Consider the following 22,963-nt stretch of genomic DNA (forward strand, 5'->3'; position numbering starts at 1 on the left):
ACTTGATACGGAAAATTTTGTCCCTTGATTTTGATGGTGCATATAGTCAAATCAAACTTTCAAAATGGTAGGTTTTTTCATACCATGTTTCACCCACTGCCTGATTCTTACAAGGACTGACTCTGAAAACTGTTTGTTAATGCCTCTCTGCAAAATACATCTAGAAGAGAGAATGGCGACTGGTTGGGTCAGACCAATGTGTTTTAGGGGTGACTTAATTCCTATACGGGGACTTTCATAATAGTAAGGGAATATAGTATTTTGTGTAATAATCATGTTAATCTTTATTTAACGTTAAGTCTTAAGTTGCCTATATGCAATGTTTTCTGTCGATCCTCCAAATAACGAGTGCGTTTTATTTTTATTTTTCACTTGGAATGCATGTTATAAGATAACTTTTTATTGTGATATTGTAACAATTTCATCAGACAAAATTGTATTATTTGTTTGTTAATAATATTAATCAATGTCATGGACATTGCAAAAGGCTCCTGAATGTTAAAGGTTACTAATAGTTTTGTCCAGTCAAATCGTCATTACTATCAATAAACAACATGCATGTATGTATGTAACTCTCATTGCTATATCTGAGTGTGATTTTGAAATTTTAATTGGGTCACACCATCGTGCAACATTATTGTCACTTTTACGTAAATATATATTTTCTGTCTTTTAGAACTGGCGATATCATAAAAAAACGAGTGGAAGAGTAATCAAGGGAACCAAGGTTAAAGCGGTAATCAAAAGAATGCAATCCAGGGACAAAGACCAGACATGGAAAACAGCCATGCACAACAAAGAACATAACGTAACTAAAATCATACATACAAAGTAACAAGAGTAACTCCATTAAAAACTGGGAGCATGGACCAGGTGCACCGGTAGGGTAAGCGTCCTCTGCTTTTCTAGAAACATCCGCCGAGTTGCTCATAAAAATTCCAGTCCGGGGTAGGCAAACGAGGAAATGTAAACTATGACCCGTTGATTTAATCAGTTTTCATGGTGCTGATGGATACATCATAACGATCCACGAGTTCATGATGACGACCATAAAACTTCTGTAGTGATGACTTCAATCTTGTAACAACACAACTCTTTTTCCCGACGCCTATTTGTTAGAGTTCTAGCGCGATACAAAAAGTCTGCGTTTTTCGGCATGCTCCGGCATAACGTATGAGTTGTGATATGAACACTCCATACGCAGGAGCCGAAGGAATGTTGCCACAGATGAAAGGGAAGTTGACATATCTGAATGAAAAGTCATCACGTTTGTCGTAAAGTTTGGTCAATAGTTTTCCTTTACCATCGATTTCTAAGTGTAGGTCAAGATATGAGGCTGACTTCACAGTGTCTGTAGTATCCTTTATCTCAAGTTCTTTTGGGTAGATGCGATGTATCAAATCCCCGAAATTAGGATTGTTTAGGATAATACGTCATCTATATAGCGGAAACTGATATTGAAGGATCTAGCCAAACGATATTCTTTTTCTCTGATCAAATCAGTTATAAAGTCAGCCTCATAAGAGTGAAGAAATAGGTCAGCAAGTAAAGGAGCACAATTTGTTCCCATTAGAATGCCGACCGTTTGTTGAAAGAACAGTCAGGTGGTTTAGCCTTGAAGTCCTCAATCTCGAGGTTCTGCAATAGCCTTTTATAATTGAAAATTTTGGATGCAATGGGTGAAGTATAGGAATATGAAATAATTGGTATGGATTTGTCTTTGAAATATGGGGGGATTTTGTTGGTAACGTTTTTATGATGGAGGATGTTAGCCAAATTAATTGCATCTATACATTTGTTGACAAACGGTAATGGGAAAATGATCGTTTTTCTTCATCTTGATTTTTCACACAAACTGGTTTAAACAGTCTGTGGAAACCAATATCCAAAATGATGGCAACAAGTCTGTATAATGATGAGGTGGGGTCAGAAACAGGAGTGTCAAGACTTGTTTTGTAAAGGGAGTGTATTAGAGTGAGAGGTATAGAATAAACTTTGGTTCTAATGTGATGAAGTCCAAGAGGTTTTTGTATGAAAGGAAGGAGACCATCTATGGAGACATCAAAACGATAAAACTTTTAAACGTCTTTCATCGGCTATACCTTTTTTCGAAGAACTACTAGCCACGTTTGTTATCTTTTTTAACTTCATGTAAACGGAATTCACATTCTAAGAAAAGTGATTGATTGATTGATTGATTGATTGATTGATTGGTTGATTGATTGATTGATTGATTGATTGATTGATTGTAGTTTTGTTGATTAATCGAACAGAACCTGTTATGTACTAACTCTGAATTGTTACCACCACTGAAAGGTAGAAATATCACCTATTCCGACACAATATTCTGATTCCAACTTTTTGTCTCTTCACTCTATCTTTTATTTGCTGCTTGCTTATTAGATAGATAGTGACTACTTACAAGAGGCTCACAGAAGCCTGAATCTCTCACTTGCTTAATTGTTTGCCTTTTAAGGGCAATACATTTAACGAGGAGTTGTCCAACAATTTTGATACAAGAAGACTATGGTAGGACTTATCATAAGGATCATTTTATCAATTAAAAGTTTAGTTCTTCTTTATAATAGATTTCAGGATATTGGCTGAAAACTGTAGTAAAAAAACATCATTTTCGCCTTTTCAAGAGCAATAATTCTTACAAGTAGTCGTCTGACTGATCCCTGAAGACTTTTGTAGGCCTTATGATAAGGATTATTTCCGTAGTTGAAAGAATTTGGCTAAACCTAACGGTTTTGGAGATATATGCGAAAAACTACCGACTGACCCTATGTTCTATTTTTAGTAACAGTGGCCATGTTTTTTGACAGGTCAATAATTCCCACAACAGATCTATGCAGGGCAGACACACCAAGAAACATTCATACTAAGTTTGGTTTTAATTGGTCATGTAATGTCAGAGGAGAAGAGTTTTGAAAAATTTTTAACGCCGACGACTTATGCCAAGTGATGGCAATAGCTGGCCTACGACCAGGTGAGTTAATAACTTGGTCAGACTCGGTCGGGGACAGGAATTCATTACCTCCACACTCGAGGCGAGCATGCATTAACGCGACCATCGCTTCGGTAATGTAAAAAAAAAATACACGAGATGACTTTAAAAGAAGAAGAAGAATCAATTGTATTTAGCAATAAAAATTCACATGCTTATTAATTTGAACTTATTTGATCATGAATATTCAAAATTGTGTAAAGGGTATGATTTTATCAATTATCGACACTTGTTTGTTTCCTTCGTAAATGAAGCTATACCCTGATAAAATATGTCTAAAAAACTGTAAGATATTTAAAAGAGTATTCATGGGAACCAAGATTCTAGCGGAATCAAAGAATGTTGTCCAGGGACAAAGACCAGATATGGAAAACAGACACAAGGCAACAAAGGACATAAAATAACCAAAATAACACATATGAAGTAACAAAAGTAAATGAACAACTCGGACTCCACTAAAAACTAGAGCATGAATCATGTGTACGGGTAAGATAAGCGTCCAAGCCAGAAAATTGAAATGACACTCAACTTATACTCAATGCATCGATCATTATATGGGAATATTCCTAGATATATCATTGTAAAAACCATCTTGCAAAAGATTTAAGTCGTCTACGTATGTCTACCTAGTATTGATATGCTTACTAGAACATTTTTTTTTAACATCTAAAAAGAAGTTAGGACAAATTCCCAAGTTGTTTCATATCCTTTCTCTGTAGTAAATTCCCCGATATTAGGTAAATTATTTGATTTAACCACGATATTGTATAACAAATTGATTCAATTGATTATCTGTACTTTGATTCGTTTAGTTGTAAAAGGATAAAAAATTAAACTATAACCGTTTGTAATCGGATGAGACACGTGGTTTCAAATATACGTTTTTTAATCTTTTTTTAGACACATTTCTATCAATATTTTGTCATCGGGAAAGGCAGTCATTTCAAATATATTTGTTTATATTAGTTTTTTGAGACACATTTCTATCAATATTGGATTGATCTTCTGTTAAAGACTGGTCCTTATAATTTATAAGTTATTTTCGAATTTGATAATGAAAATATCAAACAACGCTACTATATACTATTGATGCATTTTAATTTAAAACTTTAAAGACGATAAAACATTGTCACATTGTCCCAATCGCTCCAATTTTCGAACACGTGGTCATCTAGGTCTACAAAAGCTATGCCGAATATAAGGCAATTGATTTTTTATACTGGTTTTAGTACGAGCCCGTTAGAATAAGCCTGGGATACCCCATGAGAAAGCCGGTATTAAAAACAAATTGCCCCAGGTCTCACTAACCACTTCTAACGATTCCATTACTTTACATGTTAAAAAAGTAATTTTCAAAGTTTCACTGTGAATTCCCAGGACAAATGACATCTTAAAGTTGCATACCGTTGCAAAGCTTGAAAAATGAGGCTTCCAAAATCATTATGCTAATGGTACGATGATTGTAGAAATTGTTCACAAAATTTACTTGAATAAATAATACTGAAAATCCACATTTTTACCTGTTCTGCTAACTGACAGCATGGAGGCAAATTAATCATACATGTAAACAATATTCATACACTTTTGTAGTATTGTATATTACATATATAAGTACACAATCTCAGCTTTATTTTGACTACTTTTAATCATAATACACACAAATAATGCACTTACAATGCATATGTCTAGGTTCAGTGTGTTTTTGGTACTACATAGGGGGGGTGACCATTTGACCCGGAAGTGGTTAGTGAGATCTAATATTCTGGCTATTGGTAATTAATCAACATTCTTCTTGTTATACTTATATATAAAAGTAGCAAAGAAGTCAATTTCACCATTAAAAGAATATTTAAATGGCTTATTTTGCCGGATTCATGAAAAAGCGTTGTGATACGGTTCAATTCACATCAACTGATTTTTTGTCTATGAATGGATGTTTGTAAGGCAGGTTACACGAAGTTTTCGACAATGTATGTGAGTAATACGCTCCTGAGGGGATCGTAAATGTTTGTATTATCAGCTTGATTCAGCATACTTTTGGCCAGAAAAACCATCAATATCCCGTTTGTGCATGTAAAACCGGGAGCTTAAAACAGCATCATGACTGCTTCATACTCGTAAATTCAATTAACATCACACAAGTCTAGGAAACATTTGCCTGCTTCGATGAGTAAATACAAATCGATTCTCAGCGTTTTTCAAGGTACGGATGGTTAAAACATGGCACCCAAATGTTTATAAAAATGTCATAATCAGCTTATCGACACCAAACAATTCGACTTAAAGACATTTCGGACATTTTGGCTTACTTATATCTCAGACTGAACAATGCTATCAAGATCTTTTTCCAAAATTTGCACCAATCATAGATCTTTACATAATTTTACATATATGTATTAAATTTACATAAATAACACGTATCAAATCTGCTTCTGTTTTGTTAACAACAGGCAAAAACATGTGAAATGGTCAATTTGAAACTTTCTGTGGTCATAATTCCCAAAAACTGTCAAGAGATTTTTCTGAAATTTGCACCAACACCAAACATTGAAATAATGAATGTTTCATCAATTTATATTTATTATCAAGAAAACGTCATAAATTGACATTTTCAAGCGCTGTAACTCCAAGAAAGGTCAACATTTTTTTCTGAAAATTTACACCAACTGGCGCCAAGTGATCACAAAAGCTCACATCGCCTTTTAGGCAAGGTGAGCTAAAAACCGTTTATCATAACAAATTTTACCAAAATTTTTAATTGTTCTTTACTCATATGATTTGTTTTCAATTTGATTTCATTTGAATTACAGACCTGACCGGCTGACATATATTACAATGTACAGTGTACTTCACTGTGATGTAACGTATTCCTCTGCGACCAACTTACCTGTTATTTTTTTTCTCAGGGTAAGTACGCTGTGACAAGCATTATCGATATGTATTTATCAATGTAAAATGCTGCAAATAATCGAAAAGAAAATATATATCTGCCGCGAACAAAAATCCCCCGGTTTTCACAGCCAAATCAATACCGATCATTTCATGTTCCTTTACATCAACTTTTGCATCCAAAATGTTCAATTATAAAATGCTGTTGCAGAACCTCGAGATTGAAGACTTCAATCTAAACTGCTAAACTTTTTTTCCAGAAACACTCCTTTCAAATATGTTCCTTCTGTTCACGTCATTACGGGAGATTAAAAAATCACAGAAAACGAATTTCTCCGTAAGGACCTTACTAAAGTACCCAAGTACCGTGAACGAGGCTCCATCAATTAGAATTCTAACTTTAAAATTATTATGGATGCTATGCAGGACTATGAAAAATGGCTAAAACGAGAAGAGGAAAACATTGATTCACTATCAGTGAACAAATACTGTGGGGTCTTTAATGTTGAAACGTATGAATTTTAAAATGGGCAATAAATGTCAATGCTACATCTGTTTTCATAGACCCTGGTGTGGCAGAACTAAACTACTAAACTTGACAATTATGTTGTAGTACCAACAGACAAAACCCAAATATGTTGGCCGTTATCTGCAAAACACATTTAATCCAATGTTTATTACCAGGAATAGACGTAGAAAATGTTTATTACCAGGAATAGACGTAGAAAATGTTTATTACCAGGAATAGACGTAGAAAATGATGACACTAATAAGACACTTACTGCCACAACACTCCCCAAAGAGTAATCAAGGGAATTAAGGTTATAGCGGTAATCAAAATAATGTAATCCAGGGCCGAAGACCAGATATGGAAAATAGACATACACAACAAAGAACATAAATTAACTAAAATCATACATACAAAGTAACAAAAGCAAATGAGCAACTCGGACTCCACTAAAAACTGGGAGCATGGACCAGGTGCACAAAAAGAATAGTATAGTTAACTTTTTTGCTTTTTATGCGTCGATTTCTTGAGTATGCTTTGTTTGAAATGACTTTATAACTCGAGTGATTTTTATTTTTTTTTTAAATTTCCGAAATTATTATTTATAGATGTTACTGCAGGAGTTAAGCTGACAAATGTAATAAGACTGACACAGTTTTTTGGGCCTATTAAAGCAGAAAACAATTCATGTGTTCTTATCAAGCAGGTTTGTACCGTAGGATTTTTTAATTTTTGTTTATATAATTATGTTTTATACTGAATATCACATGTCAAATTCTGTATCGCATGCTGTATCAACCTGAGACTCCTATATCACCCAAAGGGCCACCGACCTACGGGATGCTATAGGTTGATACAGCATGTGATGCATATTTTAACATGTCATGTTCATTATATCATATATTTTAACCATACTTCAAGTATGGTCTGAGAAGAGGTGCGATTTGAGGTATGCGACATAGGTTAAGGGGTGTGATAGGGTGTGTGATATAGGTCTAGAGGTGTGATATAGTGTATGTGATATAGGGTAGACGATATAGGGTTAATCAAACACTAATAATTCATATACAAAAGTTATATTTTAATCTAAATATATGATATACGGAAATAGCATGATTTCTTTTCAAATATTGTCCTCAGTAAACTTTTATATTGCACAATATAAATTGTATATAGGAGTAGTTTATATTGTACGAGGGAGAATATTTCCTAATATTCATGCAATAATCCTTTACTTGTGCAACAGATACTTCAAACGTATTTCATTTGTGTTTAATTAGTTAATGATATCAGGGTTTTGAAGCTACAATGCAATTAGTGCTATGAAGAAAATAATTGCACGTTAACTTAACCTTGTTTTCTTTTGAGAAAATATATTGCTATATAATAAATGAGAATATCTGTCGAGTGATGTGAAAATTTCTCTTTTCTGCAATTCTAAAATTAGCTTAGATATAAAGAATAGATTAATCCTGGTTGATGTATAACATATCGTACTTTCATCATTGAATAATTTAGGGCAAAAAGGAGCTTCGTATAACTGAAAGTGCGCATTTTTTACTTTTTTAATTACTTATAAATTCTTTAATTCAATATAATTGGTGTCTTCCTTGATTAAAAAAAATATTCACATTTGCGCTGCAGTGAATGAATCAATACTTTTTGTGTATCAGTTTATGTACAAGGATAACGCTTTTTGTTACATAATCACTATATTACAAACACGCCCGCTACAAAACAAAACAAAATACAAAAAAAAAATATAAGATGCATTCTATTTTAGCTTTATCAATTGATCAAAAGGTCATCTAAGAAAAGAGATAGTCAGACAAATATAAAGACGAGGTAGGTTTCGTCATGTTAGATAAGGTTTTTGAACTAAGCACTTTAAATTTACAAATTCATAAAAAGGATAAGACTATTTTGAAATAGATCAGTTGATATAATGCCGGTAAATCCAGGATCTGTTGTTACGTAGAATTTATTTGTTAACCCTTTTAATCATTTGCTTTGAACGGTTGTTATTTAAAACGTGCGTGGAATAATAATTTTTAATAAACATCTGTGCAAAATACTTGAATTTGAAGTACTAATATGAGTGGTATTTATGATTTTACTAAAATAAACCTGATTTAGGAAGAGTAGTTTGAAAAACACAATATTATTTATGAATGAACTCGACAACTCATTGAAATTGTAGATTTACTGGTTTCGTTCATTTAGTGATGCTCTTCATAAACAAAGTTTATTCCTTCGATTACATTTAACATACTCACGGACTTGTTTTCTAGAATCAGTGGAACCGATGGTGGAGAGGGAGATTTTGCTCTTTCTGTGAGACACAATGGTCACTGCCATCACCTAAAGATACGGGTACTATAAACATATTGATTTAACGATGTTTTTGTGGTTGACATTTTTCGGTGTATAAAATGTGCGAAAAATAATAATATAAGTGAAAATGATTCCGAACACCAAGCAAATTTAGTTTGTACGTGCGGAAATATTTATACGACAGAACTCGCAAAATACGTTGGCAACAGCGTAAAAATTACGTTAACATAACCAGTTATTTAGTCTTCTTTTTAGTGAGTCTTTTATCGACTGGTAATTTATAAATATCTAATATTTTGTTAATTATTTTGATTTCCGGTATTGTTTTATCGACGATGATTGAGAGAGCAATCAAGGGAACCAAGATTTTAGCGGAAATAAAAAAAAATGATATCAACGGGCAAATCCCAGAAATGGAAATCAGACAAATACAACACACAATAAAAAACTTAAAATAATACGTACAAAGCAACACAACTAAATGAGCAACTCGGAATCCACTAAAAACTTGCAGCGCTGACCATCTGCACCGGTAGGGTAAGCGCCCTCTACAATTCTAGAAACACCCGCGGAGTTGCTCATAAAAAGTCCGGAGTAGACGAAAGAGGAAAGAAAAACTATGACACGTTGAATTTATTTTGTGTATATAATTTGATACTACAGTTCCCATATATTGTAAGGGTTTTTGCCAGAACTTTTTATTTCGTTTATTCACTGTGTGTGTCGACAAGTTTTTGTCAAGGATTGGTCTTTATTGGAGTTTTTGGGGGGAGGGGTTGTTGTTTTCGTAGGTTTGGGAGCTTTTTTTTTGGTTTGTTTTTTTTTAATTGTATTGTTTTGTCCCTTTTTTATTGTTTTTGTATACTTTTGAATTGTTTCTTTTTTGTTTCGTTTTGCTTTGTTTTGTCAATAATAGGGCAGGGAAAAGGCACTAACTTCAGTTAAATAAATCTTTGTGCTATTCAAAGTATTGTCTAATCTGCCTTTTTCAGGGTAACCCACAACAAGCAGTAGCCGAAACACCTTATCACGCTCATCTTAATTTTAACGGAAATGAATTTGCTTCCTTGCCAGATGTGGTGGAATATATTGTGAACATGCGAACAATTGACTTGGATTATGAAAATGAATTAGAAGAATGTAAATCTGTCACGTGTCTACGGGTATTTCCAAAGTCGCCGCTGAACTCTGTTATGTCTGGGTATGAGAAGGCGAAATGCTAACATCATTTCTTTCTCAATGAAAAATATTTTCACATTTACAAATAAATATCAAAAGGATTGCAGCCCACATTTTTTTCACTGTGATACAAACTATATTTATAGAATGACATTGCGGTAGATAAAAAGTCCTAGTGATGCATACTTATGACTGTAAAGTGTTGAAAATATAATGTCAAATTTGCAAACTAATAAAAAAGGAACATAACCTTCACAAAATATATCTACAACGAAATATATGCTAAGTATGGAATATGTTTTTGCAATATGTTTCTGTTGTCAAAAAACATTGTCCATAGAATTAAATAAAAAACAAAAAAGTTCTATTCTACCTTTTTGGCTAGTAATAATCAACAGATTTTGAAATTGGAAAATCCAATGAACTTTTTTCAATTTGTTTTTCTTTCTGTTTAACAGGAAAACCTTGTCTACATCAGTATTAAGATAAAATTTTGACAGTTTTTTTTAATATTGAGAATACTCGGTTACCTAAGTTTATGTGGTTTGAAATACATGAAGTGTAGCATATAAAGTTTCTCGAATAGTACCTCAGTTATCTTTATTTTGTCCCCTTTTGAAAACACAATGAGATGGAGAAAATCGGATGATTCGATTGTTCATTGAATTGACCCTTATCTGTTGTTAGGAAGGTCAGTAAAATATACCTTGTTTAAAGTCGATTTAAAGTTTATTCACGTGCTTTGTAGTTCATATTGAGGAAATAAGATCTCGACACTTCGGTATTTCCCATCAAATTGACATCCTATTCATGCTCTCATTTTCATAATATCTTTTAAGATCTAAATAGGTAAGTTGATGGTTTATTTAAGTAACATATCGTACTTTAACTATATCTACTTCCTATATTTTTATATTGAAATGTGGATAAGAAATAGGCCTTGGAATGTGTATTGCAAAAGGTATATATCGATTAACGAGGATTTTTTTTTCATGCATGTATGTCTTATTATTTAAGTCTGATATCAATTGGTTTACTTTTTTCTAATCTTTTCTTATTGTTTTGTTTTGGTTTTTTGTTGGTGAATATTTTTGTCTTGATTTCTTTTTGGTTTGGTTTTGTTTTGTTTGGTTTTTTTTTTTTTTATTATTATTATTATTTATATCTCTTTTTTGTTATTTAATATCTATATCATTTTTATTTGTTTTCTTTTGTTTTATTTTTGTTCGTTTATTTGTTTGTTTCGTTTTATTTTGTTTTTGTTTTTTTTTTATTGTTTTTTTGTTTTTTCTTTTCTTTTTTTTTATTATTATTATTGATATGCAGTTCAATGGTCCATAATAATTTGAATGACTTATGACCAGTCAAAAATATTTCAAAAAGCATTGTATAATCATGAAAAAGAATACAAAGAGAAATTTATCCCGGACTTTCAGGGTGATATTGTGTAAATGGGAAACTCATACCATTCACAAGAGCTGCACTCTAATCTATCCACAGATTTATTGTTGCCTTTGTTTGTAATGATGGGAAATATATATAGTACAAATATATTTTCATTGTTTTGTAAATACTTACTTTATGTTTCAAAAACAGTGATGAAGAAAATTCTAAACATTGAAAATTGAAATTCTCCAATTTTTGGACATATTACTTTATTGTACAGAGTGCAGATCAACTTCATATTCAAGTACTGTATAATATCATTTACATGTTTGCATAAGGTCATTCAGTGTCCTGGGTGATTCAAAGTCATTCATTTTTGTTAAGTCAAACTCCATGAAGATAATTGACACATATATACATATTTGTAATGATGGGTATATGTTTCTTCCTTTTGTTTTTTGTAATTTGCCATATTGAAAATGTTCAACTCCTAAACATTTTCCTGAAACAAAATATTAGCTAATGGTTATATTTCCCATATATATATTATGTGAGAAGGGGTATAACATATGTTATTAAAAATCATATGCATGGCACGCCTTAGGGTTACGTTTTTGAGCATGTAACAGGAAATATTTATGAATAAATAAGCCTATCATAGTGGGTTTTATCATTATTACATGTTAAACAGGTAACTTTTCGTGAATCAAATTATTTAATATATTCTGACATCGATTTACAACTCATTCAACTTTTCTATTCCTAAAGAATAATTTTAAGTTTTGAAAATTATAAAAAAAACATAAACATGCCAACCTAAACAGGACCGAACTGGTTCAATACCCCCATGAAAAGAGATAAATTGGAGGAACACAAGGCACATTCAGGGGACAAGTCGGTCAAAACCAATGACATGTACTCTTTAAAATACTAGAGCAGTAATATATCAAGCAACAAAGGTGGTGTAGTTATCTTTCACAAATACGAAGTACAAGTCATCTAGAAGCCGTAGTTGCTGATGGTTGAAATAATTCTATGCAACATTAAATAGCATGTTGCCTTATTACGTGATTATTATCTTACGATTAGCCATAATGATTTTAAAATACAGCAATATCATGTTCAATGTTAGGTCCTATACATTAAATTTGGAGAACAAAATCAACTGTATAATGTGCATAACTAATAAAAGTCCAAACGACTTTCGGGTGTGTTGTCCCAAAACCCAAAACTGGTAAAGATTGTGGATACACGTATGATAAATAGGGAAAAAAATGTCTTTATAAAATAGCTTGGAATTAGGATGCAGGTTATTGTCATAATAATGTGTGATTTTTTTTGTTGGTGTTATTAACAATGTACCAAAACTACATGTACTTGGCAGTCTTGAACCACTTATACAGAGTAACACTTTACAACCAGCACAATGCATTGTGTACTAGGCAAAAAATACAACCTTACAAAGCAAATAAAAGGATAATTGAAGAACGAACTTTGAAGTGTAAAGATATTTCATGTAAACCTACATACAACTAGCATGTATTTGTAGGAAAGACATGACAAAATATGAAAACTATAATACTGCGAGAACATGCAAGCTGATCAAAATTGATCTTACCTACCTGTTGTGACAGTGTTGTCAGATTTCAAGCAGTAGAAACCACATATACTTTTTCGATTAACAGTTGATATGTGGAACAGTCCAGGTCACTGTTAAGATGGTTAGCAGTTTGTTGTCTTAGTGTACGTCAACAGGTCCATAGGTACACAGTGATGTCTTCACATTCACTTCGTCATCAACTAAATAATTTTGGTTTGTTCATTTATTAATACAGAACTAATTGACGAACGAAGACTGAAAAATCAGAAATTACCGGAATAGGGGGTCATGTCCATGTTAAGGAAATGGTGAACTGAGTGAACATGTTAATGACGAAAGAAAATGACAAACAAATCGATTATTATTTACAACAGAAATACGTTTTGTGAACAAAAGAAAACCATAGCCGATCAAACACAGGCTAAGGCCAAATCTAACACCAATTTAATATTTCACAGGGAACTTTGAATTCATGCATAAAGTGGTATCTTATTAGGTGAAATGGAGTCCAAAAATACCTCCTTAGAGTTGTTCATGTCACCTCAGTCAAGTGAGAACTTTGTTATGGCAGATCTGAGTAGGAGTTCAAGCTGGTTGATATGTGGAACAGAACAATTATGCAAGTATAGGCTATTATTATATTTTATCGTCAACTGAGTCAATTAAACGCTGTTTCTAATGTGTAATAATTTTGTACATTGGCTACAGTTAAGATAATCGACACTTTCCAATGAAAAAGTTTCATAAACGCTCGTTGGATTGAGCTCTCTGCGATATTTTCTCTTGAATTCCGAAGATTTTGTTTATATTATTTCCGTATCATCGACTGTTTTATGATGTAGTATTAATTATTTTAAAGGGCATTCTAAGGACGGAAATACAAAATCAATAAGGACATTAACGAAATAAGAAATTAAAACAAATATATAATAAAATTCAATGTTAGATATGAAAAAAACGTTTGTTTCAGTATAGAAATTGAAAACAAGTCGTTAACGATCAGAAAGCAGTTAAATTAACAAAACAAATCGATTTTCTTTCCTCAAGATTTCGTCCTTGTTTTTTTATGATTAAGTATTCTGTGTAAACAATTTTGGTATATTAAAAATGACTTTAAGGCCCATTTACACGTTACAAGCTTTTGGCCAATTTTTTATGAAAGTTTACGTAAAAGAAAACTTTGTTAACTCTGCCTGTTCACACGAAACAGTTAACTAGATAATATCTATTAACAGGAAATTAATTAAGCAACTGCTATTTATTTTTATAACATTTAAAAAAATTCCTTTTGATAAGTCAATTTCAATCAAAGTCCGTCTAAATCAGTTTGAAGGTAGAATACTGTCAGTCTAAATTTTTGGTCAAAGTTTTAGATGAAGGTTTACATATTCTAAAAACTTTGTCAAAGATAATTTTGACAAGGATTTTGATAAAAATCTTATGGGGTAAAACGATCCTATACTAAAAGTATACATTTTAATTATAAAGTGAAAATATTAAGTACGTCAATATCTTAGCAATATTCATGAGTATTATATTCAGATCCTCTTTCATCGCTTAGGTAGTTCTTGTTGCCGTGTAATGAAGGACATTGAATGCGATGACACTAAGCAGTTTTGGATAGAGATGAATGAGGAAGGACCAATTGAAAATGAAAAATGTCATTTTAAGGTACATGTAAAAAAAATAGAGATATTTAGGCACATACATGATGATGTTTAGGAATTGAGTTGGTTTTTCCTTTTAGAAATGACACTCACTCGATTATTGCATTAGATAGTAAATTGGACAATAAAATGGCGAAAGAGATCAAAATTTTGAACAGACACAAAATCGAATCATTATATGAAATTAGTTTATCCCATCTTAAATTCTAAACGAATAAGAAAGAAAAAAATATTTGTCAGCGTATAGCAGGTGAGTATTCTATTTCAATAATCTTGTAACGATTATTGTTAAACATGTGAAATAAATCTTGAATATCAATACGTCTCTGCAAAATGTAATTTAGTTTGAAATGTGCAGCAAATAAATACAAGTACGTAATTTTGTTTTGTCTTTTAACAGTTCTTTGAAACGTTCATGAAAAGATTGAGAGACAACTTTCCAAATGAAGACGGGTTACGGAAGAAAACTGTCGTCAACTTGCTTAAACGCCTGCTGGACATCGACACAAAAGGTTCTCTATGGTTAAATAAACTTCATCTCCAATTTTTACAGATGAATTTTAATATCATTAAAGAGTTATTTTGTTCATTTATTTTCGCGATTCAAATAACTAAGACAGAAATGCACGACTCGCTTGATTTCATAAATTACAGTTAACTGAAGTAAAAATTTTAAATAAATGTGAATCCTTTCAAGATTATAAACATATTAAACTCATTTTCAATATGGCGGGTGCCACTGGCGCAGCAGTATATGCTAGCACCTGATGTCATCCTTTTTTTTTGCGGGAGTTCACATTGCTTATGCTTTATTTTTTGGTGTTACGTTTTTTTTTTACCTCATTTTAAGTTTTTATGTGCCATCTTTTTGTATTCGGTTTGCTTAATTGTGTATGTAAATTGTCTCTACTTCATGTGTGCACGAGTAGGTCATGCATTGTGATTTTGACGCATTTGAGTAATGCCTCTATTGACGTTTTTGTATAACAATATGATCGGCAGTATTTGAATAACATCAGAAATATTCTTTTTCTCTCAGATGAAACTGCTGGAATTAAGTTAACAAACTTTACAAGGCTGACAAGATTATTTGGCCCAATCAGAACGGAAGAAAATCATTGTGTATTAATCGATCAGGTATTTGTTTTGATATTACAGTAGAAACAAAATTAGCGGTGTTTCAGAATAACCAATATAATTCTAATGTAATTAATTTCATACGTACCTTTAACAGAATAATGAATATTATTGTTAACAAATTTTCATCTTCTTTATAATCATTTTTATCATCATTATCCTTATTATCTTACTCTCGTTTTATGTAATCTTTTTTTTAAATTTATATCATCGTTATTAATTGAAGCACAATTCAATAAAACAATCGGATTACTGTTATTGTAATTGTCAAGTATTCAGTTACTTTATTAGTACTTGTTGATAAATCAGTCTTTTAAAGAGTAATCAAGGGAACCAAGGTTATAGCGGTAATCAAAAGAATGTAATCCAGGACCGAAGACCAGATATGGAAAACAGACATACACAACAAAGAACATAAAGTAACTAAAATCATGCATACACAGTAACAAAAGTAAATGAGCAACTCGGACTCCACTAAAAACTGGTGCACCGGTAGGGTAAGCGTCCTCTGCTTTTCTAAACATTTTTTAAACATTCAAACAAATGAATTAAAAAAATATGATTATTTGTTTTTATTTTTGAGCGCAATTTATAATAGACGAATAAGCATTTTTCGTCCATATCTTACTTTTCATAGATTGTTTGATCTTAGTTCGTCAAATGTATGTGAGCTATTTCTTTAATTCGATACAGTACTTGTACAGGGAAAACCATTGTGAATAAGGAATGGGGTATCTGGGGAATTGTGATGGGGATTGGTATAGTGGATGGGGTAGGGATATTTACTGGGACGAAGGGGAAATCAGTTTTGGAAGTATTTATTGATGTAAAAAATATCAAATTGAATTCAAAATAAAAGTTTAATTGTTGAAGAATTTAAAAATAAATTAATTAATTCGACAATTTAGATGTCTGATAAATAAAAAAAATACAATGGGTGTAATATTGGGATAGGAAATTTTCAAAAGGGCATTGGTGATGGGGTGAATGGTGTAAGTAGAAAGTTTATACCATTAAATGGCTGTATTTTTTATTCATTATTTCAGTTACATCAGGTGATAAAATCTTCCATTACAGAGAGTGAAAAGATGATTAAAGTAAGGTCAGTATTAAAAAGGAAATGTAATGTATTTGTGTAATACGCAGATAATATTGCGGCAGTCATTGCGGTACCGTAAACTTGTATCGTTTATTGCGAGTCCGATATGGCTTATCATTATAATATGAACGAGTTCATTTTTGCTATACTGAACACAAGATTTTATCATAACACGTTTATCAAACAGCTATCATAGAAAACACAAGGAAAGTAATTATTGTGACGTGTAGTTATGATCAGAATATAATGAAGAAGGTCATTTTGTATCATCCATTTTTTCAACGATTAATAAAAGTTTTTTAATGGATTAAAATATAAAAATGTATTAAAAATATCTTTCCATGAGAATATTAGATAAGATATGAATGTACATTGAAATTTTAAACATAGTCTTCAACTCCAATTTAATATAAACTGCTTTGTCTGGAAGATGACGAAATAAGCACAAATCGGCAAATAATGTAAAATATGATATATAAAATATAAGTGGCAGGGATAATGATTTATTCGGTTGCAATGTTCGTTTAAGGTTTTAATCTTCATTTTTTTGCAGAATTCATTTTTTTCGTACTACAGAACAAAACAACCGTGTGTTTATAAAGTTTAACTGAGTTTATACAAGGTTCGATAATAAACAAGGGACAACAAATGTTTTACATTTATTCATAATGGAAAGTGACAACCCTTATGGCAAAGGTGTAGCGGCTATTGCTGCAACTACTTCAGCCGCTATCCTGATAATTCATGAAGAGGGTCAGGGGCGGATCCAGGATCTAAGTTGGGGGGCGTTAATTGAATTTAATGCCGTACAAAGCAAGGCAATAAAATATTATGGGGTGAAACTTGTGGTGAAAAATTTTTTCTTACCGATTTAGAGGGTGGCATACGTCCGGTACGCCAGTCCTTGGATCCGCGCATGACTGGGTCTTGCCCTACCTTGCATTTACTCTTTTTTGTAAAAATTCAAGGGTTTTTACACAACATGCAGACTATCACCCCATATTTTTTTTTAAGTTTACCCTTTGATTCGTCGTATCAAAACGAAATCGGTTGCTACTGACGGCTTTTTAGTCGAAAAAATATGAGGTAAAAACAAGACAGAATGTTTGGATGTACTCAGCGAAATATAATTAAGTCAGTATCATCAACATTTACTCAACCAAACACTGTCAAGACAATGTTTAAATGACTGTTTGGTAAAATGACTCCTACATTTTATTTGCAGTTGGTTTGTTGGTGAAATGTCACGTGATGAGGCGGAACAATGGTTGTTAGCCGATGATTGTCGGGTCAATACTTTCCTTGTGAGGTGGGTATATTGAACGCTCATAATTTTAAGTGAAAATTGTAAAAATAAATATATTTTTTTAAGGCTCTACAAAACAATAAATTAATGCAATTACGAAAAAAATGTCGATTTCCACATTGATATGTTTAACAAATTATTCGAACTACAAAAACAAAGTGTTTTTCGTCAAAACTAAATAAAAAGATGTTTCATCAATTCAACAAGTTTTTGCTTCTTATTTCGTTTTGGATAGGAATACATGCCTTTAAAAATTAAGCAGAATGTAGTTGCCCTCTTCAAACAATATATATTTATTGTTTTTTGAAAACGTCATGTTAATGCAAAATTTCTAGTGTTGTATATGTTTGGGGTCATGCAAGTTTGTTCTTATTTTTCTAATTAACACCTGCGAATTGACAAATTTGTTAGTTTCGTGTAACATTTGTGAAAATCTGAGCAAATTAAAGCCTAGACTCCTTTATTCTAGAAGTCCCATTTAACCCCTGCCATAAATTTCGTGATTCAGCGCTGCAGAAACCTTTTTAGCCTTACGTCAGAACTTGATATTTTCCAGAATTAGTGAGTCGGATGGAGGTAAAGGAGATTTCGTTCTGTCAGTCAGACACAATAGCCACTGCCATCATCTAAAAATAGAGGTTTGTAATGTGCACCTTTAATGTTTCATCATTTGATTTCATCGTATTATCGTATATATAAAATTCTTGATGTTACAAATTATCATGACATAATGAAGGGTTATAAAAATATCACTTAACTGATAAGCTCTTGGCAATAAATGGCAGTATCAAAGTTAAAACCGAAAAGTTTGAAACCATTGCAATTGTCTTAATTTGCTACAGGCATGAGCAAACTTTGTTTTAAAATCCTGTCAGCCAGTCATACTCATTTTTCATAAGAAATCAAATGCGGATAAATTCATGTATATATATATAAAACGTCGTAGCGCTTGAAATGTGTCAGCTGAGATGAAAGGACGGCTGATTTATTAGTGTTTCATTATTATATTAATTTCTTATAATTTAATATTTTAATGAGTAAAACAGTAAACCAGAGTTTTGACGTCCAAATTTTATAAGGGTAACAACAAAATTACCGAACACTATTCTGAACTGTAATCATGTCAAGTCCAAAACAAATCTGGCAAAATAGGTATTACACTACCGAAGCATGTGGTACCGCAATGGTCCTGACTTGAAACAGGCATTTCAAACGAAATGGTTGGTTAAATCTAGGTTTAACATCGCGCTAAAACTCCATCTTCCACTTCGGCGTGAGTACACCTGTTGTGATTTAATATGCATGCTATTGCGTCATAAGCGGTAAATCAACAGTCACATCGACACGACAAACAATATACAAAAACAATCATTACTCATTATTTTAGAAGAAACTAAGTGTAAACATTGTAAAATTACATTCTATAAACAACAAAATATCCACCAATTATAAGGGGCTTCACTTCCAAAATAAAATCATTTATCTTTAGAATCATGCTTATTGCAGGGTAACCCAAAAGAAGCACTAGCTACTAAACCCTACGATGCCAGATTACATTTCGGATCCAAAAGTTTCCCGTCTCTTGTACAACTTTTCAAATACACGAAGGGTCGAACCATAGAAATTGATGTTACCGACAACAACGGCGAAACTGGTTGTTGTACATCAGTGAACTGCTTCCGTGTGTTTACCAAATCACCACTAAATTCTGCCATATCAGAATATGAAATTGCTAAATAATGTATCGGACATTGGTGAGGGCAATATTTTATTATATTATGTCATATTTTACAGTTGTACTACATTTCTGTCGGTTTATTTAATATTCATCTGAAGAATTAGGTATATCTTATTGGATAAATACTATATCTCTTTGTATAAAATTTATGTATTATTCTATTAATTTTATACTTATTTAGATTTATCAAATGCATTTTGTAATGTGCTTCAGTCATTCCACACATGCAATACCCTTTTAAAAGGTATTATGTTATTATTTATAGTTTATTCAGGACTGATTATTATAGTGTCAATCAATTTCACAAACGTATCTAAGCAAATAAAAATTATATTTTTTAGGAATAAATATTTGCACATTTACTACAGACTTCCGTTGTTCGGAGTAGTAAACAAACCTATAAAAATGTGTTTTATTTGTTAATGTAACGCATTTATATATGCCCAACCTTTGAAATTAAAGACGAATACAGCAAACAAGCTAAAGAAAACGGAAGTTGGATAAATAGATCCGCAAAGTGATCATTCGAAAAACGCACAATCTTCCTCTTTTCTTCTGGTTATACTGGTTTTCGATCTGGGCTAATGGTGAATTTGTCTGATATTACCTAAACCACTTTAAGCACTATACAATTCATTCAATGTAATTAATCAGATAGCATCGTATTTCAGGATAACAATATTGTTTTGTCAAATCAGTCATTGTTTTATTACCATGGCAATATTTGGTTATTCTTGATTTCACTAAAACCCTACTTTCCCATCTGACCTAGGCACAACCGTGAACATGTGGCTAATATATTTTGTTACTTGATGTTTTAGCAGGATATAGTATTGTAGCGCCATATTTCTTTAACTTAAGAGCCATTCTCTGTAAGCATACAAATATCATGGAAAGCCATAATCCTAGATTTTGATAAGACTTCTACATAATAAAGATCTTATATATTGAATAGATAATATCAAGAAAAAAATGACATGATTTCAGTATTTTCATGATAACCAATTACCTCTATTTTCTCTGTAATACACTAGATTTCATTGCAAATTCAAATAATATATGCAAGGAAATGCACCCGTAAAATTACATATGATACAGATATGGTGGTTTAATTATGAACTTTAAATGAAAAAAATATAGACTTCGGAAAATTGATAGATGTTCTACTGGCAGCCTCAATTTGTATAAGATTTATCTCCCCTGTATGTGTGTTATTGTGAAAGAGAAATCAGATACATCTTGCAGATATATCCTTTAATGATATTGATGAATTGTCCATATCATGATAATTTTAGTGATTTTTTCATTCAATGCTTTGATCAAATCACAATCAACCAATCATGACCTTCTGGATTATTACTGTCAAAACAACTTGAACTTTGTATTTGTTATTCCCATTACAACTTAAAAAACTTAAAGAGAAGAAAAACATGTCAAATCCCGAGGTTGGTAAGTGCTAATACAATGGCATGTAATAGATCTTTTTTTTTTTTATTTTTGTTTTTTTTGTTTTTTTTTGTTTTTTTTTTTTTTTTGTTTTGTTTTTTTTTGGGGGGGGTGTTCATGTATACAAACCAAATTATTTACTGACGTTTAATGATGTACAGAGAATACACCAAGGATATGGACTGATATTGCCTACTGGGAAACGTAAGTATATACATTATGAGTTTATATTTTAATTAATTCCAATACACAAACATGTTACAATCTTCACATCTTTAACAACAATTTTGGTTGACCAACATGTTTAAATTTCAGTCAGTAAGTTATCTAATTTCAATATTTGATCTGAAATTTCTCAAAGTCAATCATTGAATTACAATTTAAAAGCAATTGTGCACAGGTGGATGCAAGGGGTTGAGGTGTGAAAATAGTGTTTTTTGCCCTTTGCTGTAAAACCACCACCTTGAGGTATGCAAAGCTTTGCAACTCTGGTGCCTCCCCTCCCCCCCCCTCCCCCCCACTGTGATTTTCTGGATCCTATTTCTGATCAAAATCTCATTTAAATCAGTGAAATTAAATGCAACAAATACAATTATATTGTACATGCACATTAGAGGCAAAACAAATTAAAAAAAAAACGTCACCTATATGCGAACACCAAGTAAGTTGATGAGCCATTTTGATGTATTAGGAAATCGGAATATAATGTAAATGTAATGTTGTAGAAAAAAAAACAACTGATGCGAAAAAATGTACCAACCAAGTGCTGCAATTTTTGAAACAATATAATGCTAATATGGGCATTTGTGTATTGAATAAATGTTTTCTTTTAATAATCTATTAAACCCAATCGTATAAACATAAATAGAGTCAAAAACAACATGAATATGATAAACATTCATAGAGTCATAAACAACATGAATATGATAAACATTCATAGAGTCATAAACAACATGAATATGAAATTTCTTTTTTTCTTCTAGCTGCATGTCTATCGTGTCTTTTCAAAATATCCAAACAGACAACAGTGAATAGTGTAGAAAATGAAGAGTTTGAGAGTTTTCAGGTATAAGGATAATAAGTTTATTATCTCCTTGTACTTTGGAAGATCCATTAAAAATTTATTATCCCTTGCTTCTAAGAAAAAGGTGGGTATATATTTTAGCTCTATCCGTCATTCCGTCTGATACCAAACTTTTCGTAACATTTTTCTCACGAACTACATTTGTACTGATCGTAGCGACTTTTTGGTATGTCGAGATGACTGAAGCGCAGAGATGAAAAATCTGACCAAATCTTGAACTTTCATTTATAAAACATCACTTACGACAGAAGTATTCATATTGTTTTTCTTGTTGGGTAAATTATAGATGAGATCTGTCTTGTAGGAATGTTGGCAAAAATGACAAGAAAATGCGCAATATTGACAGCATCGCGGATGACTATTGACTGTTATTCATCCTTTTACTTTTCATATATGTATTACTTACAGTAATATGTAAAAAAAAATGTTAAAAAGAGACATCGTAAATATACTGAAATGACCGGCATTAGTATTTTGTTATTTCAAATTTCGACAACAGATTTCTCCATTGTTGTGGACATGTTTTTAACCTACGGTTTGCATTCAAATAGGAACATATTGTGCTCCACTACTTGCTGAC

At 31.9% G+C, this 22,963-nt stretch overlaps 2 protein-coding genes and 1 long non-coding RNA gene across 4 annotated transcripts; all 3 read left to right on the plus strand.

Annotated features, from left to right (window-relative positions):
* The first annotated feature begins 1,222 nt into the window (after positions 1–1,222).
* On the plus strand, positions 1,223–7,113 carry LOC148613802 (uncharacterized). Its single transcript, XR_015923465.1, has 3 exons — positions 1,223–2,992; positions 5,821–5,917; positions 7,016–7,113. It is a non-coding gene; the product is annotated as an uncharacterized LOC148613802 (long non-coding RNA).
* Positions 7,114–8,352: 1,239 nt separating this feature from the next.
* On the plus strand, positions 8,353–10,166 carry LOC148613803 (uncharacterized). Its single transcript, XM_088586493.1, has 3 exons — positions 8,353–8,381; positions 8,699–8,780; positions 9,734–10,166. The coding sequence occupies exons 1-3, from the start codon at positions 8,353–8,355 to the stop codon at positions 9,962–9,964; spliced, it is 342 nt and encodes a 113-aa protein (XP_088442619.1). The 3' UTR covers positions 9,965–10,166.
* A 235-nt stretch (positions 10,167–10,401) lies between these two features.
* Positions 10,402–22,582, plus strand: LOC148613804 (uncharacterized). 2 transcript variants are annotated; one of them, XM_088587417.1, is made up of 9 exons: positions 10,402–10,881; positions 13,403–13,529; positions 14,472–14,577; positions 14,974–15,085; positions 15,613–15,710; positions 16,757–16,812; positions 18,035–18,118; positions 18,672–18,753; positions 19,622–22,582. In XM_088587417.1, the coding sequence occupies exons 1-9, from the start codon at positions 10,866–10,868 to the stop codon at positions 19,853–19,855; spliced, it is 915 nt and encodes a 304-aa protein (XP_088443543.1). In that variant the 5' UTR covers positions 10,402–10,865; the 3' UTR covers positions 19,856–22,582. The 2 variants fall into 2 exon arrangements, with proteins under 2 accessions (XP_088443543.1, XP_088443544.1); XM_088587418.1 differs by having other exon boundaries at positions 10,402–10,769.
* Positions 22,583–22,963: the final 381 nt, after the last annotated feature.

The sequence above is a fragment of the Perna viridis genome, chromosome 6 (assembly GCF_037379345.1).
Source record: "Perna viridis isolate PV_CMFRI_1.1 ecotype Kerala chromosome 6, ASM3737934v1, whole genome shotgun sequence".
Taxonomy (NCBI): Eukaryota; Metazoa; Mollusca; class Bivalvia; order Mytilida; family Mytilidae; genus Perna; species Perna viridis.